The 24,734-nt window shown below is 43.9% G+C and overlaps 2 protein-coding genes across 4 annotated transcripts in view; both read right to left on the bottom strand.

The window, feature by feature from the left end:
* Positions 1-482: 482 nt before the first annotated feature.
* On the bottom strand, positions 483-4,936 carry LOC309394415 (uncharacterized protein). The gene is made up of 2 exons (XM_081957546.1): positions 4,158-4,936; positions 483-1,414 (listed from the first exon to the last, which is right to left on the bottom strand). The coding sequence occupies exons 1-2, from the start codon at positions 4,483-4,485 to the stop codon at positions 819-821; spliced, it is 924 nt and encodes a 307-aa protein (XP_081813672.1). The 5' UTR covers positions 4,486-4,936; the 3' UTR covers positions 483-818.
* A 3,400-nt stretch (positions 4,937-8,336) lies between these two features.
* The window catches only part of MXRA7 (matrix remodeling associated 7), a 71,021-nt gene continuing 54,623 nt past the window's right edge, over positions 8,337-24,734 (bottom strand). For 2 of the 3 annotated variants that reach the window (XM_081938892.1, XM_081938891.1), the window contains exon 4: positions 8,337-10,668. In XM_081938892.1, coding sequence (XP_081795018.1) covers positions 10,554-10,668 — 115 coding nt within the window. In that variant the 3' untranslated portion in view covers positions 8,337-10,553. Of the gene's footprint in view, positions 10,669-21,448; positions 23,067-24,734 lie in introns of those variants that run through there. The other variant, XM_081938893.1, reaches the window with a different exon arrangement.

The following is a 24,734-nucleotide window of genomic DNA, read 5'->3' on the forward strand; positions in this document are numbered from 1 at the left end:
AATATTAAGAAAATAGAATCCATACTGTTAAAGTATTTAATCTTATAAGTGTCCAAAAATAAAACGAAGAAAAAAGCAAAACATATACAGGGCAATATGCTGCCAAATGCCATAATAATTTTCTATGTGTACCATACTAGAAAACAACTTTTGTTTGGCGTCACCTCTTTGAGACAATGCTGCTGGTTTTGGACAGAACTTTACAAGTTCCTAAATGTCTTACTTCAATGGCACTAGGCTCTTGGATTAAGCTATTTGTCAACTGAGGTTCAACAGGCATGTTAAATATACAATATTTTGAAAAACAGCTATTTACAAAATACTCTTTCATGATGTCCAACCTCAGCCATTTCTTTCAGATATTATTATAAGAAAAAAACCCTATTCAATATGTTTCTACATATATCCTGATATATTAATTAAATATCATAGAAACTGTCTCTTTAAAGGCTAGGAGAAAAAAAAAACAAGGCACACTCAGGTATGTCTACTTCACAGGTTTGTGGTGTTTTTCATTACAGCATCTTATGTTATGTTACTTTACAATAACCCTCCAAGGGAGTAAAACACTCAGTTTCATTAAGATGAATGCACCCATTTGTCTTCCTAATGTAAAACAGAGAGATTTTTTTCATTTGTTACAGGAGACCAAAACTTATTTATAGGAATACATCTGTTAATCTGCGACATATCTGTGAGAGAAAATTTTAAGCTATATTGTATAGATATAGTCAGCTCATGTTTCCTTTTTTTCAGGTAATAATAAAACCAATCTTCCCAAACATTATGCAGACTACTTTTCAAAAATGCTTTCCCAGCTACTGCAAAATCTGATATAATCGTAATACTTTCTTCAGATCTGCTATGAAGATATCAACTCCCTCATCAGTCAGATTACTGACATCTGGCAAGAAGAGGTCTGATTTATCAGAAGTAATTGAATTATGTGACAGAAAGTGCACACCAATTTTATTGCAATAGGTTACCATTATTTCGTTAACCAGAATTTGAGCGGTTTCCGTATATCTAGGCTTTGGATCGTATTTCCAAATACGTCTTGGTAACAGTGAGGACCAAACTATAACAGCATCCGGGAATGCTCTTTTAAGAATGCCTAAATCATTTTTCATTGAGATAATGACTGAAGTATTATTTTCAGGAAACAGATCATCTTCACCAAGATGAATTATTATTACTGAGGGAGGAGATCGGCTATGATAAATTTCATGCAGAACAGGCATAAGCTGCGTCCACATCATGTCTTCTATCCCATGCCAATACACATTTGCCCGTGAAGTTGAGATGCCCAACTGCAATCCTTGTGGGTGACTTTGCGCTCTTTTTTTTGATGCCAAGATCACAGAATTCCCACATATCCATATTTCCTTTGGTGTAGGTGGCAGATTTCCAGCATCTAAAAGCAAAATACCACATTAACTTATTTGATTCAAGTTCTACATAGGTTTACTATTCCAACATCAGAACAGCAATAATCCCTCTTCAAAGTAAAATATTACAAAAATGTTACTATGATGGACAAATCATATCAACACTTAAAAACAAAATCAAGAAATGCAAGTTAATTATATCTTCAAGAATGTACCATAATTAAATTTTAGAATATTGTTAAGACAATGGATTATCCAAATGGAATGAACAGAACAGGGGATGACAAAAAAATTAGCTCAACTATAAGGCTAAAGATGAATTGGCACAAAAACAAAAAATTCATTCTTAAAATATATGTGATGATTAACAGAAGCAGATGAAAGAAACTTTCTCTTCATATTTCTGGGTCACCACTATACTAAGACAAGCAAGAGCTTGGCCTACACCAGTGGTTCTCAACCTTTTCTTCACCATGGACATCCTTTAAATACCCTTTGTGGCCACAAACCATGGCCAAGGATCACCAAGACTTAAAGTCTTAACTTAAATCATAACACTTCTTCAAGCCTTCGTGGGATTCATGGACCATAGCTTGAGAAAAACACTGTCACCGCCATTAGTTTTCCACCCAGTAGCAGCAGTAATACATAAGCAAGAAAAAACATAAAAGCAGTGATATTCACAGATTTGTGATCTGTCGTAGTGCCATCTCCTATGGAGCAGCCTTATCTTTTGCAATTTAGAGAACCCAAGATCTCTTAGCCTTTCAGAAGACTGGCCTTGGAACATGCCCCCAAAATATGTGTATTCTTGTACAATTGTTATATAATGTCTTGTTTTTCTATGAATTTGTTTATTTTTAATTCTGATTAGTTTTTATAACAGCTTTGTACCATATAGTATCAAACTTGTTAACTGCCAAGATTTCCCCCTATGTATTCAAAATGGACTGTAATTAACATAGGTTTTGGTGTCATTTTTGTAACCTGGCATTTTAGTGGTACTGCTGCTATTATATTATTATCCTCGGGATGGTGTCATTATTCGGTGGGTGGCATTTCCTTCTTTTGAAAGTGGTACATTAGAACTTCATGTTAATATGTGGTATTGTGTATATGGGTAAATGACAATAAAGGCTATCTTATCTTATTGTTTTTGCATCGATTGCTTGCTGCCTAGAGTTATGTATTTCAGATGGCAGTCTGAAGACAGTCATTTTGAGAACACTATGTGTGTTAATGTAGCAAAAATAGTTTAATCTGAACTAAAGAGAACATACAGCTGTATTTGTGGCATCTCTCTGGGGCTCAAGAATTAGAAATACCCAGCTGTTTTCACCCGAGCTTAAACTATTGTAAGAATCACAGAATCTCCATAAACATGTAAGAATCACACTGTCTTTCCAATTCTGAATGGGGAAAAAATGTGAAGTGTTAAGATGAAGGGGCAGGATTAAAGCTTGAAAAATGGGGAAAAGACAAAATAGCACAGATCTATTCTGGCATTAGTATCTGGGAAGATTCTATAGCAGATCACAAAATATCTGATTTACAAGGAGTTTGAAAACTGCAAGAATTACCGTAAGTCAGCAAGTATTTATCAAGAACAAATCTCGCCAGAGTAACCATACTTCAACAAACGCTACTGCTTTGCGTCTCATTCTCAGCAGTACACTTGAAGAAGGATTTAGAGATACCAGGAAAGGGTGGCAAAGATTACCAAGGGACTAGAGAAGGGTGGCAAAGATTACCAAGGGACTAGAATCTAAGCTTATGAAGAAAGATGGAAGGAGCTGAAAAAAGATGACCGAGGTCAGTACTATAGTACAATTAAAACACCTGAAAAGATGCTACACAGAAAAAGGTACAGGAATAATAGATTTAAGTGATAAGGTAGGTTCTGATTAGAAAAATTAGATATTAGAAAAAAAAATCATAGTATTTGGAGAAGTAGTATGTATGCTCCCATTCCTTGGCTACATGAAAGCCAAAACGAAAGCAGTCATTTGTGGGAAATTGATTTGAGGGCCAAATAGCCCTTTCTAAATCAATGATTCTAACTCTCTGTATTTCCTAATCTTGGTAATTTAAATTAAAGCTGCAAATATGATGGGGGTTGACAACAGTGGAGGGATTCAGCCAGTTCGCACCACATCGGGAGAACCGGTTGTTAACTTTCTGAGCGGTTTGATGAGCTGATTGTTGGAAGAAATCATTAGGCAGAGAACTGGTTGTTAAATTATTTGAATCCCACCACTGGTACACAATTTACAGTGAAACATGCAAGAGTAGAGTAGAGGATGGGAAGGAATGGAAAGGAACAGAATAGAATGAGCTGGGACAGGACCTTGGAGGTCTTCTAGTCCAGCCCCCTGCTCAAGCAGGAGCATCTATACCATTTTACATAAGTGACTGTCTCTAGACTTCTTAAAAACATCCAGTGTTGGAGCGCCCATGATTTCTGGAGGCAAGCTGTCCCACTGGTTATCATAACTTAGTTACACATGACCTTGCCTTTTCAATAGCTATAGAGGTGAGACCAAGATTATCAAAGGACTAGTACCAGTCACCTCACATTAGGTACCTATGGATTGAGAGTTTGTCTATCCCATTTGCGCTTAACTTTTCTGGCAGAAGTATAAAGCCAACAGAAGTTTTGCACATACGACAGCAGGGCATAGAGGTTTCCGTTCAAGAGAAACGCAGACATTTCCAGATTTCCTTGGAAAGGTGGTCTCGACACTCCAGCGGTTGCCTGACTTAACTCACCTTCTGCGGAGGGCACCACAGTGATTACAGAGGTACGTTTCTGATTGACTGCCTTCTTCCTCTGGTCGTATCCCGCCACTAGTGGAATACGATTCAAATTTCCGCCAGAAGCTACTCCGTTGCAGCCGCCCACGTTCAATGCGGGGACAGGAGATGCCATCGTCGCAGGAGCCAGCAAGCCCCGTCTACCTGCTGTTATAACTGCGTCTAGGGCTTTCGCAAGAGAGGAGCTGGGCGGGTTGCCCTTGGCATCGGAGGGCAGGGCATCTTTATCCCCAACGGTATTACAGAGACCCGGGCTACCGTCGTTGGGCTTAATGGGTACCATGGCAGAAAAATTCAGTCTGTTTTTGGACTTTAGGGCAGGAAGCAGGGACTCTGTTCACTGAAGCAGCCTCCACCGTCCAAGGACCGTCCTTAAAGAGAAAGGCTGGAGAGTGGCTAATGCTCCACCAGCTAGAAGGAGCCGAGGACTTTCGTTGCGGAGCCACGATAGGCAGAAGAGGCAGATTCCATGGGATCTTCTGAGCTGATGCGGCACCGAGTCCTGTCCTTGCCCGTCCACGCCCGCGGCGGGTAGGAGGGGATGGCGGCACAGCCAAGCACAGCAGCCTGTTACCCTGGAAACCACTTCCTGATCACGTTCCCTCTTCTAATCCTGATCCAGGTTTAATCGAGTCACGGAAGAGCATCAAAAGAGAAACCGCGAGATTGAAAACGGCTCCGCCCGGCCGCCGTAGCTTTAAAAAAAAAACACTCCGTGGCTCAAATGCATGCGCATGCTTATTAGCTTCGTTAGGTTCTGTAGATGTGTAAAAGTTAGACGTGGAATGGTGCACTCACTTCCAAGTTCCTTGAAATCTTTTTTTTGTCTATTGGGAAGAATCGGGCCCTGTAAAAAACCTCGGGCCAATAAACCACATTTTTATTTTGTTATTACAAAGCAAATGGTCCCTCTTACGCTATGTGAAATAATTATTTACCACAGAAAGATTAGCTATTGTGCTTTGAATTTTTAGTCTCGGAAGATATATAAGCAAGGGGGGAAAAACGATAGTTGAACGTTGGCAAAAGCAACAGCAGCAAAAGCCATCTTTCGCAAAGAACATTATTTGCGGGGTTTAAATATTTCTAACCTTTTAAAGAAATCCAAACACCTCAAATAAAACCCTAGTTAGAAATGCCGTCAATTCTTCCACCTTTCTTAGCTAGTTTATGGCTTGTTTTTCCCTTGTCTTAAGAGCGGACCCCACTTCCGCTAGAGTGGGAAGAAGAGGAAAACAGAGTAAACGACCATCTTAAAGCAGGAAAGTCGTAGCGGGCGAGTTATTCTTAATTGTTTTAGATCTACGTTCCTCTTTCTGTGAACTCCGCAAATAGGCTGCGCGCCGTTTCCCGTCCTGCAGATCAGGAGTGGGTGCTCTTCTGAGCGCTACAAGGCGCATGCGCAAAAGGAAATATTGTTTCAAAGAGCGAGCACTGTCTTTTGTGTGTTGCGTTCCTTGTGCTGGGGTTACTAGCCGGATTTTTTTTTAGGTGATACTGTTCCAGCTTATTTGCCTGGTTCACAAATGCATTACACTACAAAGACTGTGTTTGCATGGGCATTTTATCCTGGATTAACAAATCTCGATCTGATTTTGATTGAACGGGAGAAAAATTGTTCTCACTACATAACAGAATTAAATGGAACTGGCTGCTTTATGGCTCTGTATTGGCGCAAAGATTCAAGTAGTTGTGACTTCAGCCTTCCTTAAAATTAATTGGGACCATGTGGTTGATATTAATCTTATGCCACCTCAAAGACTAGTTGCCCCTGTAAAAATGCAAAACTTGATTTGACTGCTGCCTTCAAAAAGGATTTGTCAAGCCGGGAAAAAAAATCTTTAAACAAATATTTAGGAAACTTGCACTACTGCAACTAAAAATTGAGAGTAAATTCCACACTGGGTGTAGCATATAACAATAAACTGCAAACTAACCCGACTGCATTTGGCCTATTCTATAGGGCAACACATTCTTTTATTATTGATCATTCTGTATGTTGTGTGAACACAACTAAAAAGTGATTTTTTTTAAAAAAATCAACTTTACATAAATTTATCTTTGTGGGAAAAAAAGCAAAGTCAAAGATGTGTTGTGATGGAAACTGCACTGAAGTTGACACATGTAAAAAAAGGAGTAGACCGTGTATCACAACATTGTAAATTTTGCCTTTTTTGATCCTTCCCCCTCACTCCCAGTGGACCCCTTTTCTTACCGTAATGTATAAACTCAATTTACCGATGAATCATAATTTTGTCTTTTCACTGCACTACCAATTTAAGAGACTAAGATTTAGCATATACTAAAAAGGCACACATGCACGCACACACACACACACACACATTTCAGAGGCATTAAAATATATTAGCCATTTTGAGAAAAATTGTCATAGATAAAATAACAGATCAGAGCAAATGGTGATAGTGGGGGATTTTCTTTCTCATCTTTTCTCCTGCAGTTTTCCTTTTCTTTCTTTTCTAGTGCAGTAAGAGGCTAGGCAAGTGATTAGGCTTAGCAATGCGTCATTTCTTCATGGACATGCCTATTTATTGACAAGTCGAGTGTATGTCTTGTAGATGATAATTAAGTGGGGTAATTTATAACCCAGGAGACAAAAATAAAATTCAAGATTGTTTTAGTTAAAAAAAAACTAACTAAAACTAAACTGAAGAAATTCCGGGAAAAGGAGAATCAGAATTCTACCAGATATGGGATAAATGGTATAGGTGGAGGGAGGAAAGAAACAAGAATCAATGAAGGAATATAACAAAACTCAAAAATAATAGTTATGAGTAAAATAAGAGAGTTAAGAATGGTGAAATCCAAATGAAATACAATAGAGGGGAAATAATATAAGGTGAGCGGTATCGATTGATAATTGCTATTAGAAAGAACAGGAAGCTCCTGTTTGTATTGCATTGTGTAAATGTGTACGTCTAAGTTTTGTATGTGTGTATTTTACATGTTTGTTAATAAAATTTAAAAAAAAATTCAAGATTGTTTTAATATATTTGGCAAATGGGCTAAAATGACATCAAGAAATTCAACAAATACAAAGTGGTATACTTCACATGCACAAGCAAATGTACATGGGAATGGGAATTTGGAAATAAATGACTTGATAATATTACTTGTGTAAAAGATCCTGAATTAATATTTGATTACAAACAAAATAGCAATCCTATGAAAGGGCTGCAATAATGGTAAAATGCAATTTTGGACATCAGCAATAGCATAGTTTTGCTTTATTCACTTTATTTATCATACCCACTTCAATTTAATGTCCAGCATCACACTTTAAGAAAAACAATCAAACACCAAATGATTCATAAAATATTGAACATGTTTTGTAATGAACATGATTAGGGGAATAGAAAAATGTTAGTTTAACAAAAAATAGTGTACTCCATTAGATCTGTCCAAGCAGAACTCAGATAGCTATTTGTTGTATTTTAATTAAGATTCTTGCATAGAGCAGACAATTGGATTTGATGCCACACAGCCTCTTCTGATTCTGTAGTTCTTTAATTTCATAATATGATTTACATTATTTGAGTCCCACCATTGTGTTTTTGTAAGCCATGGTTTATGTCTTAGTCTGGTAGGTGAATTCATTTGGTTATGGCTTCATGTGATTTGTAAACTCATTAGGTAGATGGAACTTACAATGCCAACTTTAGGACTGGTGTGATTTGTACATGGAACAAAACAGTTCCTAATCTTGTGGATCAATGCCCTTTTCTCACATGACTCATTTGCAAGGCTACTATCCTAAGTAGTCCTAAATTATCCCCCTTGAGAGTGGAGGAACCTCCTTTAAAACATTTTCCCCAGCTGCCGGACATATAGAGTACTAATACTTAACTACAGAGACATAGTCCTTAGATGTGTCATGAAATATTGCGCTCTGATAGTGCATCCTTGATGCTATCAGGAAAGTAAGCCTGAAGTGAAAAGAAGAAAAGGGCAAAATGCTGATTTACTCCAAAGAGGTAGAATTAGGGCAATTTCTGTGTCTATGCAATTTTCAGTTTCTCTTTTCTTACCCCAAACAGCGCAAACACAAATACCAAGCTTTCAAGTAGCTGATTAGTTGGGCACATATACATTTTGCTACCAGTCCTAAAGTACGTGGAACATAAATTCTTTTATTTTAAAAAAGGAGACGTTCCAGAAATGATTAAAATAACCAAACATTCTTTCAGCAGCATACCCATTCTCCATCATAGTATAAATTGTTCGAGAAATACTCCTAGAGAAACCCGCAGGTCTTCTGTCTTCTCTGCCATCTGGATGATGAGGTTTGAGTCTGTTCTTCTAGTGCCAGGGCAAAGACTTGAAATCTCCCAAATTTTATTAAGAATCTGCACAGTCTTAGACACACAAGGACTTTGTTAGGTAAGGGAAGTCCCTGAATATACATACAAGCAAACTTATGTAGTAAATTCCAAACAAAGCATTTCAAATGGTGCCATAGCACTGGTTAATCTACATTTGATCATTTATACATTTCTAAGAAAGTAAAAAAAAAAAATCCTCAAAAGTTTACTTTTGACAATCTATCATAATTATGGCATTTCCAGAGCAATCTTCTAGTGGGGTTATTCCATTATCTATAACAGCTGTTTTGTGGTACAACTTGCATCTCCACTGCAACTTGAAACTGCATAGCCAGAGTTTGTTAGTTGTGAAGTTGTGTCCGACCCATCGCAATCCCATGGACAACATTCCTCCAGGCCTTCCTTTCCTCTACCATCCTCTGGAGTCCATTTAAGCCCACACTGACTGCTTCGGTGATTCCACCAAGCCGCCTCATTCTCTGTCATTCCCCTTCTTCTTTTGCCCTCAATCTTTCCCAACATTAGGCTCTTCTCCAGTCAGTCCTTCCTTCTCATTAGGTGGCCAAAGTATTTGAGTTTCATCAGATCTGGCCTTCTAAAGAGCAGAGTACTTGTTTGCTTTTATATTCTGGGGTGTTTCACTGAACAGCTAACTTCGCATCCTAATAATAAAGTCATTTTGGCCTCTTTATTAGAACTAAATTCCGCATGAATTTCACCCACAATTTCTCTGGATCCACCCATTACAAAAAAACCAGTGTCTAAATTATCTCTTTAAAAAGAAAATAAAAATGAATTTGCTCAAGGTATTTGTAGGTATTTGCTGTTACTCAGCGGATGGCAGCACCAAATCAATTTTGCTGACCATGGATGTTAAGTAGATTTGTGGGGCGGGGGAATGCCTTCCAGTCAGGGTTAAGTCCTGGTGACTTCCTGGAGTAACTCTGCAGTTTTCCTGGCAAGTTTTTCAGAAGTGGTTTGCCTTACTCCTTTTTAGGATTGAGAAACAGTGACTAGCTCAAGATCCCCAGGCTGATTTTATGCCTTTTGGAAGGAATGTCCTTCTGGGTGTGGGCTGGGTGATAACTTCCTACATGCCTAAGGTGGAAGTGGAACTTATGATACCTTTAACTACTATACCAAACTGGCTCTCAAGTAGATTTACTTTAATTGCCCAAAATGAGAAGGAGCCTAGTAGCACCTTCTCAGAGTAACATATTTTATTAAAGGACCTGAGATTTTGTGAACTACAGCCTACCTTAGTTCAAGTCAGTAATATAATCAGAGAAGGGCTCTTTGTGGCTGAGAAGCTGGAAAAAAACCCCACATCCCACACTAAGGCAATGCCACTTCTGTAATGTTGCTTTAAAACACTCTGGATTCAATAATCAGAAATCTTACAATCCACACATGTATTATCCGTAGCCCATATCAAAACATTTAATCAAAAATGTATACAAAATTACATAACTTCTACAGTTTGATACTTTTATCTTCAATATTTACAGTTAATCTAGGACACAAATTTCTTTGAAAACAAAGTTTAGTATAAAGGGACAGACACTGTTTATTTGTTTTTAGATTTACAGTAGTGTTTCTGATGCATTAGCTTCAGACTCACTGGTTACTTATATTTTATTGAGAAAATTCTTTTTTAAAATGTCTCCATCGTGTTATAGGTAAGTTCAAAGACAGTTGTCAAATATCATTCACTGTCTGTAACATATCTGGTTGCAGCAACAGGACATTTCCATTCAATAACAATATAAGATCATTGTAAGAAATTACAACAGCATTTGGTATATTTTAGCTTCTTAAATATTGATTTGCAGACCTTAGATATTGATTTGACACAACTAAATGACTTATTCTTTCTCAAAAATCATTTTTAAAAGATAAAATACAATTTAAAAGCCTACTTCTTGTATTTTCATATACAATATATTCTAATCATGTTGAAAACTACAGGTTTTACACCTTTAGAATACTGAAAGGGGAAAAAACTTACAGTCTACATGTCATAAAGCTTAAGTTGTTCTTTGATATCAGATTCAGACATATCTCCAAAAGTGTCTGTTTTTTCCTTTAGAAGGGTGAAGATGGCAGCCAGCTGCTCTCTCTGAACCCTGCCAAGAAGAGAACAACAAAAAAAAGGGGGAAATGGAGATACTTTTGTCTTGAGAAAGATAGTGGAGTTTGACAAGATAGCTTGCAATGTGCAATATTTCCTATCTGAAATTTTAAAAAATGCCTGATGGAGATGTGTGAATAAGTGTTCTTTTTTACCCTAAGAATAAAAGCCTGCACACATTTGATCTGAAATGCTGGGAATCTTGATTTTGAATCTCCCGTCAAGATGCTTTTTTATGCAGGATGACCCCACACACATTTTAGACACATTTTCACTTTTAGCAAACTACCTCTTGCTACCTCCTGATATCATTAATTCCAATGTATATTTTGGGTTGTGAAAATTTACATATGGCACTAAGACTATTCACCTACAAATTAAATAATTTAAATGGGTGAACAATCTCTTATTGTTCACCCATTTAAATTACAGCACATGTTGTAAGGATCATTTTTAAGCACAAGCAACAGCTAAGAAATCCAGTGTACTTTACAAATGTACTATTATTGTACTGCCACATTATCACTATTTTCTGATACTATTAATAAGGAGATCCACCAACTAATCAGTTGAAATGTGGACACTAGATCAGTTGAAAGGATGCTTGTACAGTACCCTCATTCAGTTGCCTGGAATATGACATTAGATGGATCTCAGTCTGGATTGATTATCTTACCTACCCTCTTAAGAGACTGGAGCCTCAATCCATCTTCTAACAGGTAGCCCTCAACTTATCACAACTGGGATCAGAATTCCCATCACCAAGCTATGGAGTCGTAAAGCATAATGTCACATGACTACATCACTTTACCACAGCAATACCAGAAATCCTGGCTGCTGCCATAACTCCAGATGTATGAGTTGTTAAGTGGGAAGCAGAGGGAGTCCATAAGGAGCATTGGGGTATTGCAAGGGGATGAGAGAGACCTGGCACAAGGCAAGCCATGCATGAGTTTCTGGGAGGCTTGGGAAAGAGGGTATGGGCGTGTGTGAACACATGTGTGCAAGCACAGGGAGGCTAGGGAACAAATATGCTGTGGCTCAGGGCCTCTCTGGTACATAGAGACTCTGGGACTGCAAGAAGCCCCTGAGCCATAGTGCAAAGTCGCAGCCACCCTTGGAAGCCTCAGCTGCCCCAAGTGCTCTGTTGGGGCAAAACCATTATGCTACGGAACGTGCCAACAGCCTGGCTCAAAGCCACAGAATTCCAGGAAGTATCAACAGAATGACCATTGGCTTACCTGAAGGGTCCTTTTCTGTACACCGCGGGAGAGTCCAAGCAATGGGTTAATTCAGTCTGCTTGCCCTTAGGACTGAGGAACTATTTTTCCTTTAGCCACACCTCCTACTGGTGTGCTCAATCCCCCAGAATTCTTAGAAGGAGTCAGTTCGTGCGGACGGAGCGAAGCGTCCAAGATGATGTACTGTTGACACGAAGAACCCGAATCCCGGCCTTGAGAGCCAGGGTGGGTTGGACTCTCCCGCGGTGTACAGAAAAGGACCCTTCAGGTAAGCCAATGGTCATTTTCCTGTACACCGCTTGGAGAGTCCAAGCAATGGGACATACCCAAGTTATTGTCCATCTGGGTGGGCAGAAGAAGGCTCCCGGGATTCGGTCTCTGACACAACCGCCTGGAGCACACGCCTGCCGAAGGACGCCTCAGCCGAAGCGAAAATGTCCAATTTATAGTGTCGCACAAATGGAGAAGGAGAGGACCACGTAGCGGCCCTGCAGATGTCCAGGATCGAGGCCTGGGTGGCCCAGGCCGCGGAGGTAGCAGCACTTCGTGTGGAGTGTGCAGTGATGCCGCGCGGAACGGCCTTGGATTGACTTTCATAGGCAGTCGCAATGCAGGCACGAAGCCACCTGCCAATCGTGGAGGAAGAGACCTTCTTCCCTAGGGAACCAGGCTGGAAGGAGAGGAAAAGAGCCTCTGACTTCCTGAATTCCGCAGTACGAGCGATGTAGACCTTCAGGGCCCTCCTGACATCAAGATTGTGCCAGGATCGCTCTCTGGGATGCGACGGATGAGGACAAAAATTTGGCAACACAATGTCTTGCGCTCTATGGAACCATGAGTTTACTTTGGGGGTAAAGGTCGGGTCCAGCCTCAAAATGACCCTGTCAGGGTGGATGACGCACAGATCCTGGCGAACAGAAAGAGCCGCTAGCTCCGAAATCCGGCGAGCTGACGTGATGGCAATCAAGAAGGCCGTCTTCAGCGTCAGGAATCGAAGAGAAGTAGTGCGTAGAGGCTCGAATGGAGGGCCAGAGAGGGACCCGCAGGACCACGGACAGCTGCCAAGTGGGGTAGCGATGAACGGTGGGAGGGCGAAGGTTAGAGGCGCCCTTGAGGAAAAGGCGCACCTTCGGGATTTTGCTGAGAGGCAAAAGGTGGTCGCCCGACCAGACGGTGGACAAGGCCGCCACTTGGCGTCGAAGGGTGTTCGGGGCCAGGCCCTTGTTGAGCCCCGCTTGAAGGAAGTCAAGTACTCTGGAAACAGGCGCGGTCGTCGGCTCGATGAGCAGCTCCTCACACCACTTGGCGAAGGCGGCCCAGGACGCATCATAAATCCTGGTGGTTGAAGGGCGTCTCGCCGCCTGAATGGTGTTCACTACCTCCTCCGACAGGCCTTGGCCTTTTAGTTGGTCCCCCTCAAGTGCCAGACGGCCAACTGGAGCCACTGGGGCTCTGGATGAATCACGGCCCCCTGGCTGAGGGAAATTTGGTTCGGAGGAATGCGCCACGGAGGAGACACCGACAGGTGGACAAGGTCGGCGAACCACGACCTGCGGGGCCAATGCGGGGCCACGAGGAGGACCTCCGCTCCCTCTGCGATGACTTTGGAGATGAATTGAGGAAGGAGAGGCAGGGGAGGGAAGGCATACAGTAGCTCGCAGGGCCACTTGCAACGCAGTGCATCTGTCCCCTCCGCCCCCGGGGTGAAGAACCGGGAGTAGAAGCGGTCGAACTGCTTGTTGTCCCTGGACGCAAACAGGTCTACGGCCGGAGTCCCGAATCTGTCGGACATCTGGTGGAACAGGCGAGGGTCCAGTTTCCACTCCGCAGGATCTATGGTTGTCCTGCTCAACCAGTCTGCCTGTGTGTTGTCCACTCCGGAGATATGGTCGGAGCGGAGAGATTCCAGATGGCGCTCCGCCCAACGGCCCAGGGACTCCGCCTCTCTCATCAGTGCTCTGGATCTGGTGCCGCCCTGGCGGTTGATGTGGGCCTTGGTGGCCACATTGTCCGTCATCAGAAGCACATGTTGACGATGGATGGACCGGCTGAAATGGCGCAGGGCCAGGCGAGCAGCTCTCAGTTCCAGCAGATTGATGCTGTAGCTGGTTTCCACTTGGGACCACTTGCCCTGGACAACCAGGGAACCCATGTGGGCTCCCCAGCCGGAGAAGCTGGCGTCTGTGGTGATGATAAACCTCTCGGGCTCCTTGAATAGGTGGCCCTTGAGGATGGCCGGAGACACCCACCAGCGGAGAGACCTCTTCACGTCCGGCGTGACTCGAATCGGCCTGGGAGAGTTGCTCCTGGATGCCCTCTGGTGCGGCAGCAACAGCCACTGAAGAGCCCTGGAATGCAGGCGGGCCCACGGCACGATGGAAATGCAGGAGATCATTTTTCCCAGCAGCTGCGACAGAAGGACCACTGGAGCCTGCCTCAAGCTCAACACCTTGTGGGTCATGGACCTTAGACCGTCCAACCTGTCTTGGGAAAGGAAAACCCTGCACAAGTTGGTATCTATCACCGCCCCCAGGTGTACAAGTCTGTTTGTTGGAGTGAGATGGCTCTTCTCTACGTTTAGAGTGAAGCAGTGATTCCTGAGGGATCTCATAGTGGTTTGGAGATCCCGCAGGGCCTGCTGTCTGGACGACGACTGGATAAGGATGTCGTCCAGGTAACACTGGAGCCTTATGGGCCTGCGTCTTAGCTGGGCCGCCACTACCGCCAGCACCTTGGTAAACGTCCGAGGGGCGGACGAGAGGCCGAATGGGAGAGCCTTGTACTGGAAGTGGCGACCTGCATAATAAAAGCGCAGGAACTTCCTGTGCTGAGGACGGATGGGAATGTGGAGGTATGCCTCTTTGAGATCTATAGATGTGAGTAGATCTCCCTGTCGAATTCCCGCCAGAATGGTCTGCAGTGACTGCATCTTGAACCTCCGGTAGGCGATGTGCCTGTTGAGGTTTTTGAGGTCCAAGATGGCTCTCCACCCCCCTGAGTTCTTTGGCACCAGGAAGAGGATGGAGTAAAACCCCCTCCCCTCTTCGCCCTGGGGAACTGGTTCCACGGCCCTGATGTCTAGGAGATGTCTGACTTCCTGGTCCATGCGCTCCCTCTTTTGGGGGCAGGACGGGACTGGGCACCAGATGAAGGTCCGGGGGGGGAGGGACAGGAACTCCAGGGAGAGGCCTTCCCTGACTATCTGCAGAACCCAAGCGTCCTCGGTGGTCTGGGCCCAATGGGAGGCAAACAGCTGGAGGCGACCCCCGATGGGCGCCGAGCCCGGGCAGTCACTTTGACTTACGGAACGGCCTGTTGGAGGCCCCACCGCGGTTATACTTGCGGAAGCCGAACTGCTGCCTGCCTCTGTCCCGAAAAGGCGCCCTGTCCTGGGATCTGTCGCCCTGCTGACCGAAGGACCTATTGGAGGGAGAGAAGGAAGAGGCAGAGGTGGAAGGCTCGGAGGCACGAAAGGACTGCCTCCTAGAATAGGGAGCGGTCTTACGTTCCTGCTTCTTGTTTAGAGAAGGGAGGATCTTCCTCTTGTCCTTGGACTCGATGAGGAGAGGATCCAGGGACTCGCCAAATAATTTGGACCCCTTAAAGGGGGCGGAAGCCAGTTTCCACTTGTTTTTCTGGTCCGCTTGCCAATGTCGGAGCCAGATCAGCCGGCGAGAAGTGATATTAGAGCCGAGTGCCCTGGAGGCAAATTTAGTGGCATTAAGGGATGCGTCAGCGGCATATTGGGAGGCCGCGATTATTTTAGACACGTCCTGGTGGAGGCGGACGTCTCCCGCCGGGAGCTTGGTTAGGAGCTCGCGCAGCCAGATCACAGAAGCCCTATTGAAAAAGGAGGCAGATGAAGAGGCCCTGATGGCCCAGGCAGCCGCCAGGTGGGTTTTGTGGCACGCCTTTTCCGCCTTCTTGTCCTCCGCCTTAAGGCCTTCCAGAAGGTCGGCCGGCAGGGAGGAGTTGGAGGTGAGCGCAGCGATGGGCGGGTCGACAGTGGGACGGGCCAGAAGGTCCTCCAGCACTGGCTCCATAGTATAAAGCTTCCTATCTACCCCACTGGGAGATGACTGCGTGGCTGGTTGAGCCCACTGGCGCTGGATTAGGTCGAGAAACAGCCCCGGGACCGGAACCAGCTCTTGTTGGGGTGCTGGGACATCAAACATGACCGCATTGGGATTAGCCGGAGTGGCATCCGCCGCCGGCGCGGCCGGTTTGGGCTTGATCCCCACCCTGGTGGCAGCCTTGACCTTGTGAAGGACAGATTTGAAAAGGCTGGGCTTGAACAGACCCGCAAAGGCGGGCGCTTCAGGGGGAAGGTCCTCGTCGTCCGAGAGACCTAGCACCTCCGGGTCAGGGTCCTCAATGGCAGAGGCCTCGCTGACCACCGAGGATTCCAGGGAAGGATGGCGGGCACGCTTGCTTGGAGGGGGAACTACCTGATCGGGTTTGGGACCCCTAGGGGCCACTGCCGTGGGACTCTTAAATTTCATGGCCTCCGTGATGCCCTTGGCAATGGCACGGGCCATTAATTCCTGCATGCGGGGAGATAACTCCTCAGAGTCAGAATCAGGATCCAAGCCCTCCTCTAGGGGGGGTGAAGCCCCCTGCATATCATCTATGCTAGCATCCCCAGGGAGAGGGGCCTGCTCACAGGCCCAAGAGGGTGCCGGGGAGGCCGGCTCTGCAAATGACCTATTTGGGGATAGGTCCTGGGACTCCACCTCCTCGGCGAGGACCATCTGGAGATCCTCCCGGGAAGGAGGGATTCCTGAGTGGGACTGCTCCCTGTCTGCCTGGCGTCTGGCCTTCTCAAACTGCTTGTCAAGGGCCCGCTGGCGCCTTTCAGCATCCTTGGCCTCAGCCACAGAAGGGGTTCTGGAACGCTGTTTCCCAGAGCTACCCCCACCACTCTTGCCCGCACCCCCACTCCCCGATGAGGAGGAACCCTTGCTAGGGGCCTGCGAGAGGCTCGGCCTAGTATCTTGGGAATCGGGGGGACTGGGCAGGTCCATAGTCAATGACCACACAAGATGGAGCAAGGCTATGATAAGGCAGAAGGAGAGAGAGAGACTGGTTGCTGCAAGGGGAAACAAAACGAAAGGATTCGTTAAAATTGCCATATGCACAGTAATTGAATCAATACGTATGAAATTATCCCATGCTAAATACCAGTCGGAGGCCCAGGGGTAGGATTGGGGCCTGCACCGAGGTGCAAGGCTCCGCAGGAGAAGCAGGGAGGAGAATGACTATAAAAAGGCTTTGGCCTGCGCTTACTTAGGCCTCCTCCCTGAGCCGGTATGATGACCGTTGGAATGGCACAGGAACCAGCGCCACTCGCAAAAATAGACAAAAGGCGAAGGTGGCGATCCTAGCCCGAGAAACCCTTGCTAGGCCCTGCCACCTCCAGCGGTCTCCTGATAACGAGGCTGATGCAAAATGGCGGCCATGGCTGGGCGCGCTTATTTTCACGCCTAAAATGGCCGCCGCAACAGCGTGGGGCTAAGGGAGAGCGAGGAGCGAACGCGCCTTGAATGGCGACGATCGCCCACTCCTCCCTGCGGCAGAGGTCCTCTAGCAGGCCGGGGACGAAAAATACTTCGTTTAAAACAACAAACGGGGGGCCTGGGGACGTAGGAGCCTCGCCGCTGCAGCCGCGCCGTTTTAAACGACAAGCGGCAGGCCTCCGAAGCCGTCCCATGAGGATCGGCTGAGGGGCACCCCCCACCACCTTCCAGCTTACCTCCTGGCCTTCAAATGCAATTTCTGCTGGAGAGAAGCGCAGCAATGAAGAGAGAAACGTCTCACAAGGTTGGGGAATGTTAGGAAATAGAAATAAAACGCAAATAGAGAGTCCAAGCCAAAAAAAGGATTAATTTAGCTCAGAGCTCTAACTAATACGTCCAAACGGGCTGACTGAGGAAGAATTCTGGGGGATTGAGCACACCAGTAGGAGGTGTGGCTAAAGGAAAAATAGTTCCTCAGTCCTAAGGGCAAGCAGACTGAATTAACCCATTGCTTGGACTCTCCAAGCGGTGTACAGGAAAATGGGGCAAAGCCACTGTGCCCCAGATAGTGCCCACGCCTCAGCCACAGTTGCTTTTGCCCCTCTGCATTCGGAGCCCACCCCACCCTTCATTCTGCTGCACCACACAAAGTGCCAACAGCATGGTACAAAGCCAAAGCATCCCAGAAATTGCCCCAGTTACACATCTGCCACCCATGAAAAGAGCTAGATAAAAAGCTAGAAAAAGAGCTAGATAAAGAAGCACCCATGAGGTTGTAAGCGTGGGCAGGCTGCCAAGTCCCCTAATTTGGATCGTGTGACTGTGAAGGGCTGCAGCAGCCATAACTTTGGGGACCAGTTGTGTAAGTCACTTTTTCAATGCTTCTGTAACTTCAAACAGGTGCTGAATGAATGATTGCAAGCTGAGGATTACCTGTAGCATTTTAACATTAAATGAAACTTATTTACCCAGGGCTTAGAAAGTATTTCCCTAGTTTAACAGGGGGATTCACTGTTTGTAGAATGCTTAGATCTGTCCCTTATTCTGCCTCTGCCATCATCTGCCAGGACTCCATATAGCCAAGAGGGCATTTTTGAAGTTTCTAAAGTCTCTCTCTGATGTTTGGGCTAATTTTTAAATGGCCACTGCTCCCTTTCAAGCTCTCAAAAAGCGGAGGCATCAAGTTGCAGGTGCTCCTAAGATGTTTTTTTCTAAATGCCTATGTGCCTACAGCACCACACTTGTCATTCCACCAAGAAGGGGGGGAAAAACCAACAAAACCACACCAAAACATGTGGCATGTTTTTTTTAACACAGTGTAAAGCACAGGTGTCAAACCTGCAGTGTCATGTTGCCATTACGTGACATTTCACAATGTTTTTTCCCATTCGTGGAGCTGGGGTGGGCATGGCCTGCAAATGATGCATCCCGCCCACAGGCCAGCCCAGGTGTAAAGTGTCAATCCAAATGCCCAGATATGTAGGCAACTTTTCCCCTTGATGTCTTCTTTACCAATGACAGTGGTACAAATGATAGCTCTGCAGATGCATACAGGTAGATGCATACAGGTAAACCGTGGTGTGTGTGTGTGTGTGTATAACCAGAGATTTTGAAAGAGGCGGTGGTGAGACCCTTGCTCAAGAAGCCTTCCCTGGATCCTTTGGAGCTGGCCAATTATCGTCCTGTCTCCAACCTTCCCTTTTGGCGAAGGTTGTAGAGAGTGTGGTGGCCTACCAGTTTCCACGGCATCTGGAGGAAAATGATTATCTAGACCCGTGCCAGTCCGGCTTCCGCCCCGGTCACAGCATGGAGACGGCCTTGGTCGCGTTGGTGGATGATCTCTGGAGGGCCAGAGGTAGAGGTTGTTCCTCTATCCTGGTCCTATTAGACCTCTCGGCGGCTTTTGATACCATCGACCATGGTATCCTGCTGCGCCGGCTGGAGGGGTTGGGGGTCCGGGGCACCGATTTGCGGTGGTTCGGCTCCTACCTTTCTGGCCGGACGCAGCGTGTGTTGGCAGGGGAGGAGAGGTCGACCCTATGCCCCCTTACTTGTGGGGTACCACAGGGGTCGGTCCTCTCGCCACTCCTGTTCAACACATATATGAAGCCGCTGGGTGAGATCATCCGTGGTTTCGGGGTGGGATACCATCTGTACGCTGATGATACTCAGCTGTACTTTTCCACCCCGAACCACCCCAACGAGGCCATCGAAGTGATGTCCTGGTGTGTGGAAGCCGTACGGATCTGAATGGATGACAACCGACTCAAACTCAACCCCTCCAAGACGGAGTGGCTGTGGGTACCGGCTCCCCGGTTCAGCCAATTAATTCCATCATTGGCCATCGGGGGCATTCAACTTGCCCCCGTGGAGCGGGCGCGCAATTTGGGCGTCCTCCTGGATGCCCGGCTGTCCATGGATGACCATGTGACAGCCGTGGCAAGGGGGGCGTTCCACCAGGTTCGCCTGGTGCGCCAATTGCGCCCCCTACTGGATCGGGACGCCTTACGCACAGTCACTCATGCGCTGGTGACGTCTTGCTTGGACTACTGTAACGCTCTCTACATGGGGCTTCCCTTGAAATGCACCAGGAGGCTACAGTTGGTCCAGAACGCAGCCGCGCGGGTAATTATGGGGAGTACAAGGTACTCCCATGTGACACCGTTCCTGCGCGAGCTGCACTGGCTTCCTGTGGTCTATCGGGTGCGTTTCAAGGTTTTGATAACAATCTTTAAAGCACTCCATGGCTCAGGACCTAGTTACTTGCGGGATCGTATTCTGCCCCATACATCCCTGCGACCAATCCGCTCGCACAGAGAGGGCCTCCTCCAGGTGCCGTCCACCAGACAGTGTCGAGGGGCGGCGCCTAGGAGTAGAGCCTTCTCTGTGGCGGGCCCAGCCCTGTGGAATGACCTCCCTCCAGATGTTAGGAATACCTCTGACCTCCGCTCCTTTCGTATAAAGCTCAAGACCCACCTATTCCAAGTAGCTGGCCTGGCTCAACTTTGATCTAACTATATCGCTCCTGACGGGTTTTTATTTGGGTATTTTAATTGTATTCAATTATTTAGGGGTTTCTAAACATTGTATTTTATTGTTTTTATTCATTAGCCGACCTCCTCCTTGTACATGTCTTGGTATATGTTTTTGTAATATGTATGTCTTGTCTATATATTTATTTCATATGTTTTATTGTACGCCGCCCCGAGTCCTTCGGGAGAGGGTGCGGCTAAGAAATAAATATTTATTATTATTATATTATTATTATAGGAACTGACATTGGGGGAGAAAATTGGTGGAAATCCTCTTCCTTTTATTGCACTTCTAAAAAGACATGGATTTACAAGCTTGACTCAAAATCATTACCAGCTGTGAAAAATGGTTAGCAAAGTTTGCAGACATTCTTAGTTAGGAAAGTAATACTCTTGTTTTACACCTCTAGTTGTGTGCAGAGGTTTAGCACCCTTGATCAAACATTTTCAATAAATCCCTAAGGGAACAGAAGCTAACAGAACCTTTACTTAGCACAAAATTATTTTTTCTCTGCAAATTTGAATGCGTACATACTATTTATGTGAAGTTGTTAGTAAGATTCAAAACAAAACAATCGTGAATATTGCAGGTGTAAAACATGTGGACACCTTTCCAATCAGCATTTGTAACATCTCCTTTGGAAGAAATATCCACTTCCAACTGTTTCTTGTAACCACTTAAGGGTCTTTCTAGTCTTGCTTTTGAAATATTTTCTCGCTCTTCCTTGTAGAATATTTCTAGTTCAAAAATAGTCATAGGTTTCTTTGCATGCTATGTATATTTGGGATCTCTTTATAGATTTTCAGTAATATTCAAATCTGAGGATTGTGAAGGACATTCTTTCTTATAATAAATTAAACTATGGTTTTGTTTTCTAAGGGCAATCAATCATAACTTTCCCAGTTCCAATTCAAATCTGAATTTATTGGAAGCAAGAGCGGTGTGTATACTATGCATATTTATAAACACAATGACCAGTCATGAAAACTATTTAAATGTTTATTGGACTGAAAAATGGCAATATACATTTTGAAATTGCTAGAAATTATAGTCCTTTGTACAAGATCTATCTTCATATTTAGAAGAACAAAAACAAAAAACAAAAAAAACACTCAAGACAGCAATATTTGTCATTATTGAAGAGATAGCTTTGCTCATTGCCACTAGTCATTTTCCTTATATATGTATTGCTGCATACTGAAAGATTATATTGTATATAAGGCATTATTTGCATAGTTAATGGTGTTTTGAACACTGAGTCTATCAATGTGAATTGGAGGCAAAGTGGTTGCTAACAAATATCTCAAAGCAGAGTGTCCTTATATGAATGGGATTTGTTTGCAAACTGTACTATATTAGAGAAAATAGGTATAGGAATATTTTAAAAATTAATTATGGTCAAAGCTTCCTGCTGTTTCTTAAATAAGCCTGGGGAACAAGGAATTAGTCTAGAGGAAAACAGTTCTTAAACCTATGTGTCCCAAAGAATGATTGACTAAATAATTTCAAGTATTTCCAAATAATTAAGGTTTTGTTTCAAAAAGTAATGGGATGGATTATGAAGCTTTCCCTCAAAATACAGGAGAGCAACATTTTAAAAAAAAAATCCAATCTACCGAACAGGAAGTGATTATCAGTAAAATATCAAAATTGATGTGATGACGGAATAGTGACACAACATAAAAATGGATATATCTTTTAAACTTATTTAGGAAATGTAAAATTGGTAACCAAAGGGCCATTTTACATCCCATAGCTCACATTTTCAGATTCCATTCTTGGGAACAGGCTTGAAGTGTCAAGTAAACAAAAGCATTAGCTAATGAAGCGCTCTTAATCCTTGCAATTAAAATTAGTCACAAATTGTTATACTAAGACTGCAATCCTATACCCTTATTTAGGAGTACACCCCACTAAATTCAGTGGAACAAACTTCTAAATATACGTGCATAGGGTAAATCTTCCTTGTTTCTTGGGTCATCCTTCTATCTAAGATGAAATACTGCCTCATTCCCAAGAGGCAACAGTCTGTATCATGCAACCAACCTTCCATCTGTGGGTGGAAGGAACTTTCAGAAGGTCTTATATATTACAGCTCTGTCTTCAAATTTATCTAGAAGGTTTTTTTTGGTCCAAGACAGAGTGGTGAAAAGGGATCAGCTCTAGCTTGTTCTACTATCTAGACAGGAAGCATTGCACAATAATTGATCACTTTTGTCCAGGTTATCTAGTTATTTTTTTTCTTTTTGTTTTGTTAGGGGGAGGCTGCAGATATGGAGTACTGAACACAACAAAGTGTGCTTGCTTTATTCCCCCAGAGATCTTACTTTACATCCATGAACAGAACCCTCACAGTGTAGTCTGCTATTTTCTCTAGCCATATAATTCTCCAGACCAGACACCCCAACTTGTTCCAATCTTGATATTACAAGGATTGATTCTGAGGAACTCAGCTTCAGCCAAACAGAAAGTCTTATATTTTGAGGGATAATTTTCGGTTGTGTTTGGGGTTTTGCCCCCTCATTTTTTTCCTTAAGCCTTTAAAAATGCCAAAAGGTAAATCTTAGGAAGAGTCTAAGGATAACTTCATATAGTCTTCAGTTCTGCAAAGAGAAACAAGAAGAAAATAAAGAGAATACATTTTAATTGTGCCACCTTGGGTCAGTTATATATTACTAATGCTTTTCTTTATTTTTTAATAAGAGGCAAATAACTCAGTGCAGGGAAGGAGTCTTAAGGAAAGTTTCTAGACCTTTTGGGCATACACAAATAACATAAGGATGCCTCAGCTTTTAAAAGGTTACTTCATCATTTGCAGCAGGATAGCCTACACCCAAGAACATGAGTATCTTCAGCACATCTCATTTTCCATCAGGAACATTTCACATTTCTCTTTAGCCCTATAAAGTGAAAACTGACAAGGATCTCTTTGACATTTGGGGAAAGGAGAAATACAGAACTGTGTCTGTACTGAGAACTGCCTTCTTTAGCAATCCCATGATTTGTTGCTCAGATTCATGAACAGATTCAGGTTCAGATGTGGGGATTCAATACGAGCTGTTCCATTTGACAGAAGCCAGATTCGCTAAGGTTAGAATTGGAACTTGCAATGAAGGGGACTGTCATACTGCATAGCTATCAACAAGCTCCTTTTTGTACTGGAAGTGCATCCCACTTCCTTCAAAAGTCCATGAATGAAGCAAGATGGTAAAACTTTCGTTCATATACCATGTTTCCCTGAAAATAAGGTCTTATTTTCTTTTGACCCTCCCCCCCGAAATAAGCACTTGGACCTATTTTTGGGGAGGTCTTATTATTTTTGAGAGAGCATGGTCACCTCGTGGCTGCTGCTGTGTTGCAATATTTTCAGGGAGGGTTTATTTTCAGGAGAGGGCTTATTTTAGTGCATGCGCTCAAACGTCCGATTGGGCTTATTCTCTGGGGAGGTCTTATTTTCAGGGAAACAGGGTAGTCCCATGGCAGATGCTAATTTTCAAATGTCCCAAAAATGTAACCATTCTATGAATACTGCTTTCATTTTCAATTGTGCGTTTTTGTAAGTCAAATACTAGGTTCTAATACTATATTAAGAAAGCACGGGCTTGGTGAGGATCATTGTTTTGATGATGTAGCTACTTGTAAAACCATTCATCATAGACTGTTACAGACTGAAAAGGCCATTGGTTGTACATAAAGTCCACTTCTTAAATATCAGGCAAAGAGTTTGTATAAAACATAAATGCTGTACTTTTGAAGCTGAAAAAGTCTTACTGCTGCTCAATTCCATCTATAATTATGCAGATCCTCTGTAGGTAATGAGATTAAAACCTAAAATGGACCATCTGAAGCTCCAGGAACAGATGAAGCCTTCAAATCTCTCTTCTCCCCCCCACCAAGTTTTGTCTGTCTATAGTTGCTAAGAAATCTGTAGTTCCTTAATATTTTGAGGTAGGAAATATGTGGGCATGACAGTATAAGCTCTAAAATACAGGGGAAAAGCCCATAGACCTAGGGAAAAGACTGGTCTACATAGATGATAAGCCACTTCTGATCCCTTTGGTCTTTTCCTTTGTTTCCCAAGAAGCGTTATTTCAACAGTTAGAACAGTTAGAAAAAGCTTCTTGGGTGAGAAGCAAAAAATTTTCAAAGGAACCCCCCCCCCCCAAAAAAAAAGTATAGTTGCCTTTTGAAAAAAAGCATCTTTGGAATATTTCAATAGACTATGCCTAGTTTCTAAGTTTTATTTCAATAGACAATATTAAGATATTAAA

The sequence above is a fragment of the Natrix helvetica genome (assembly GCF_964273705.1).
Source record: "Natrix helvetica genome assembly, chromosome: 1".
Classification (NCBI taxonomy): domain Eukaryota; kingdom Metazoa; phylum Chordata; class Lepidosauria; order Squamata; family Natricidae; genus Natrix; species Natrix helvetica.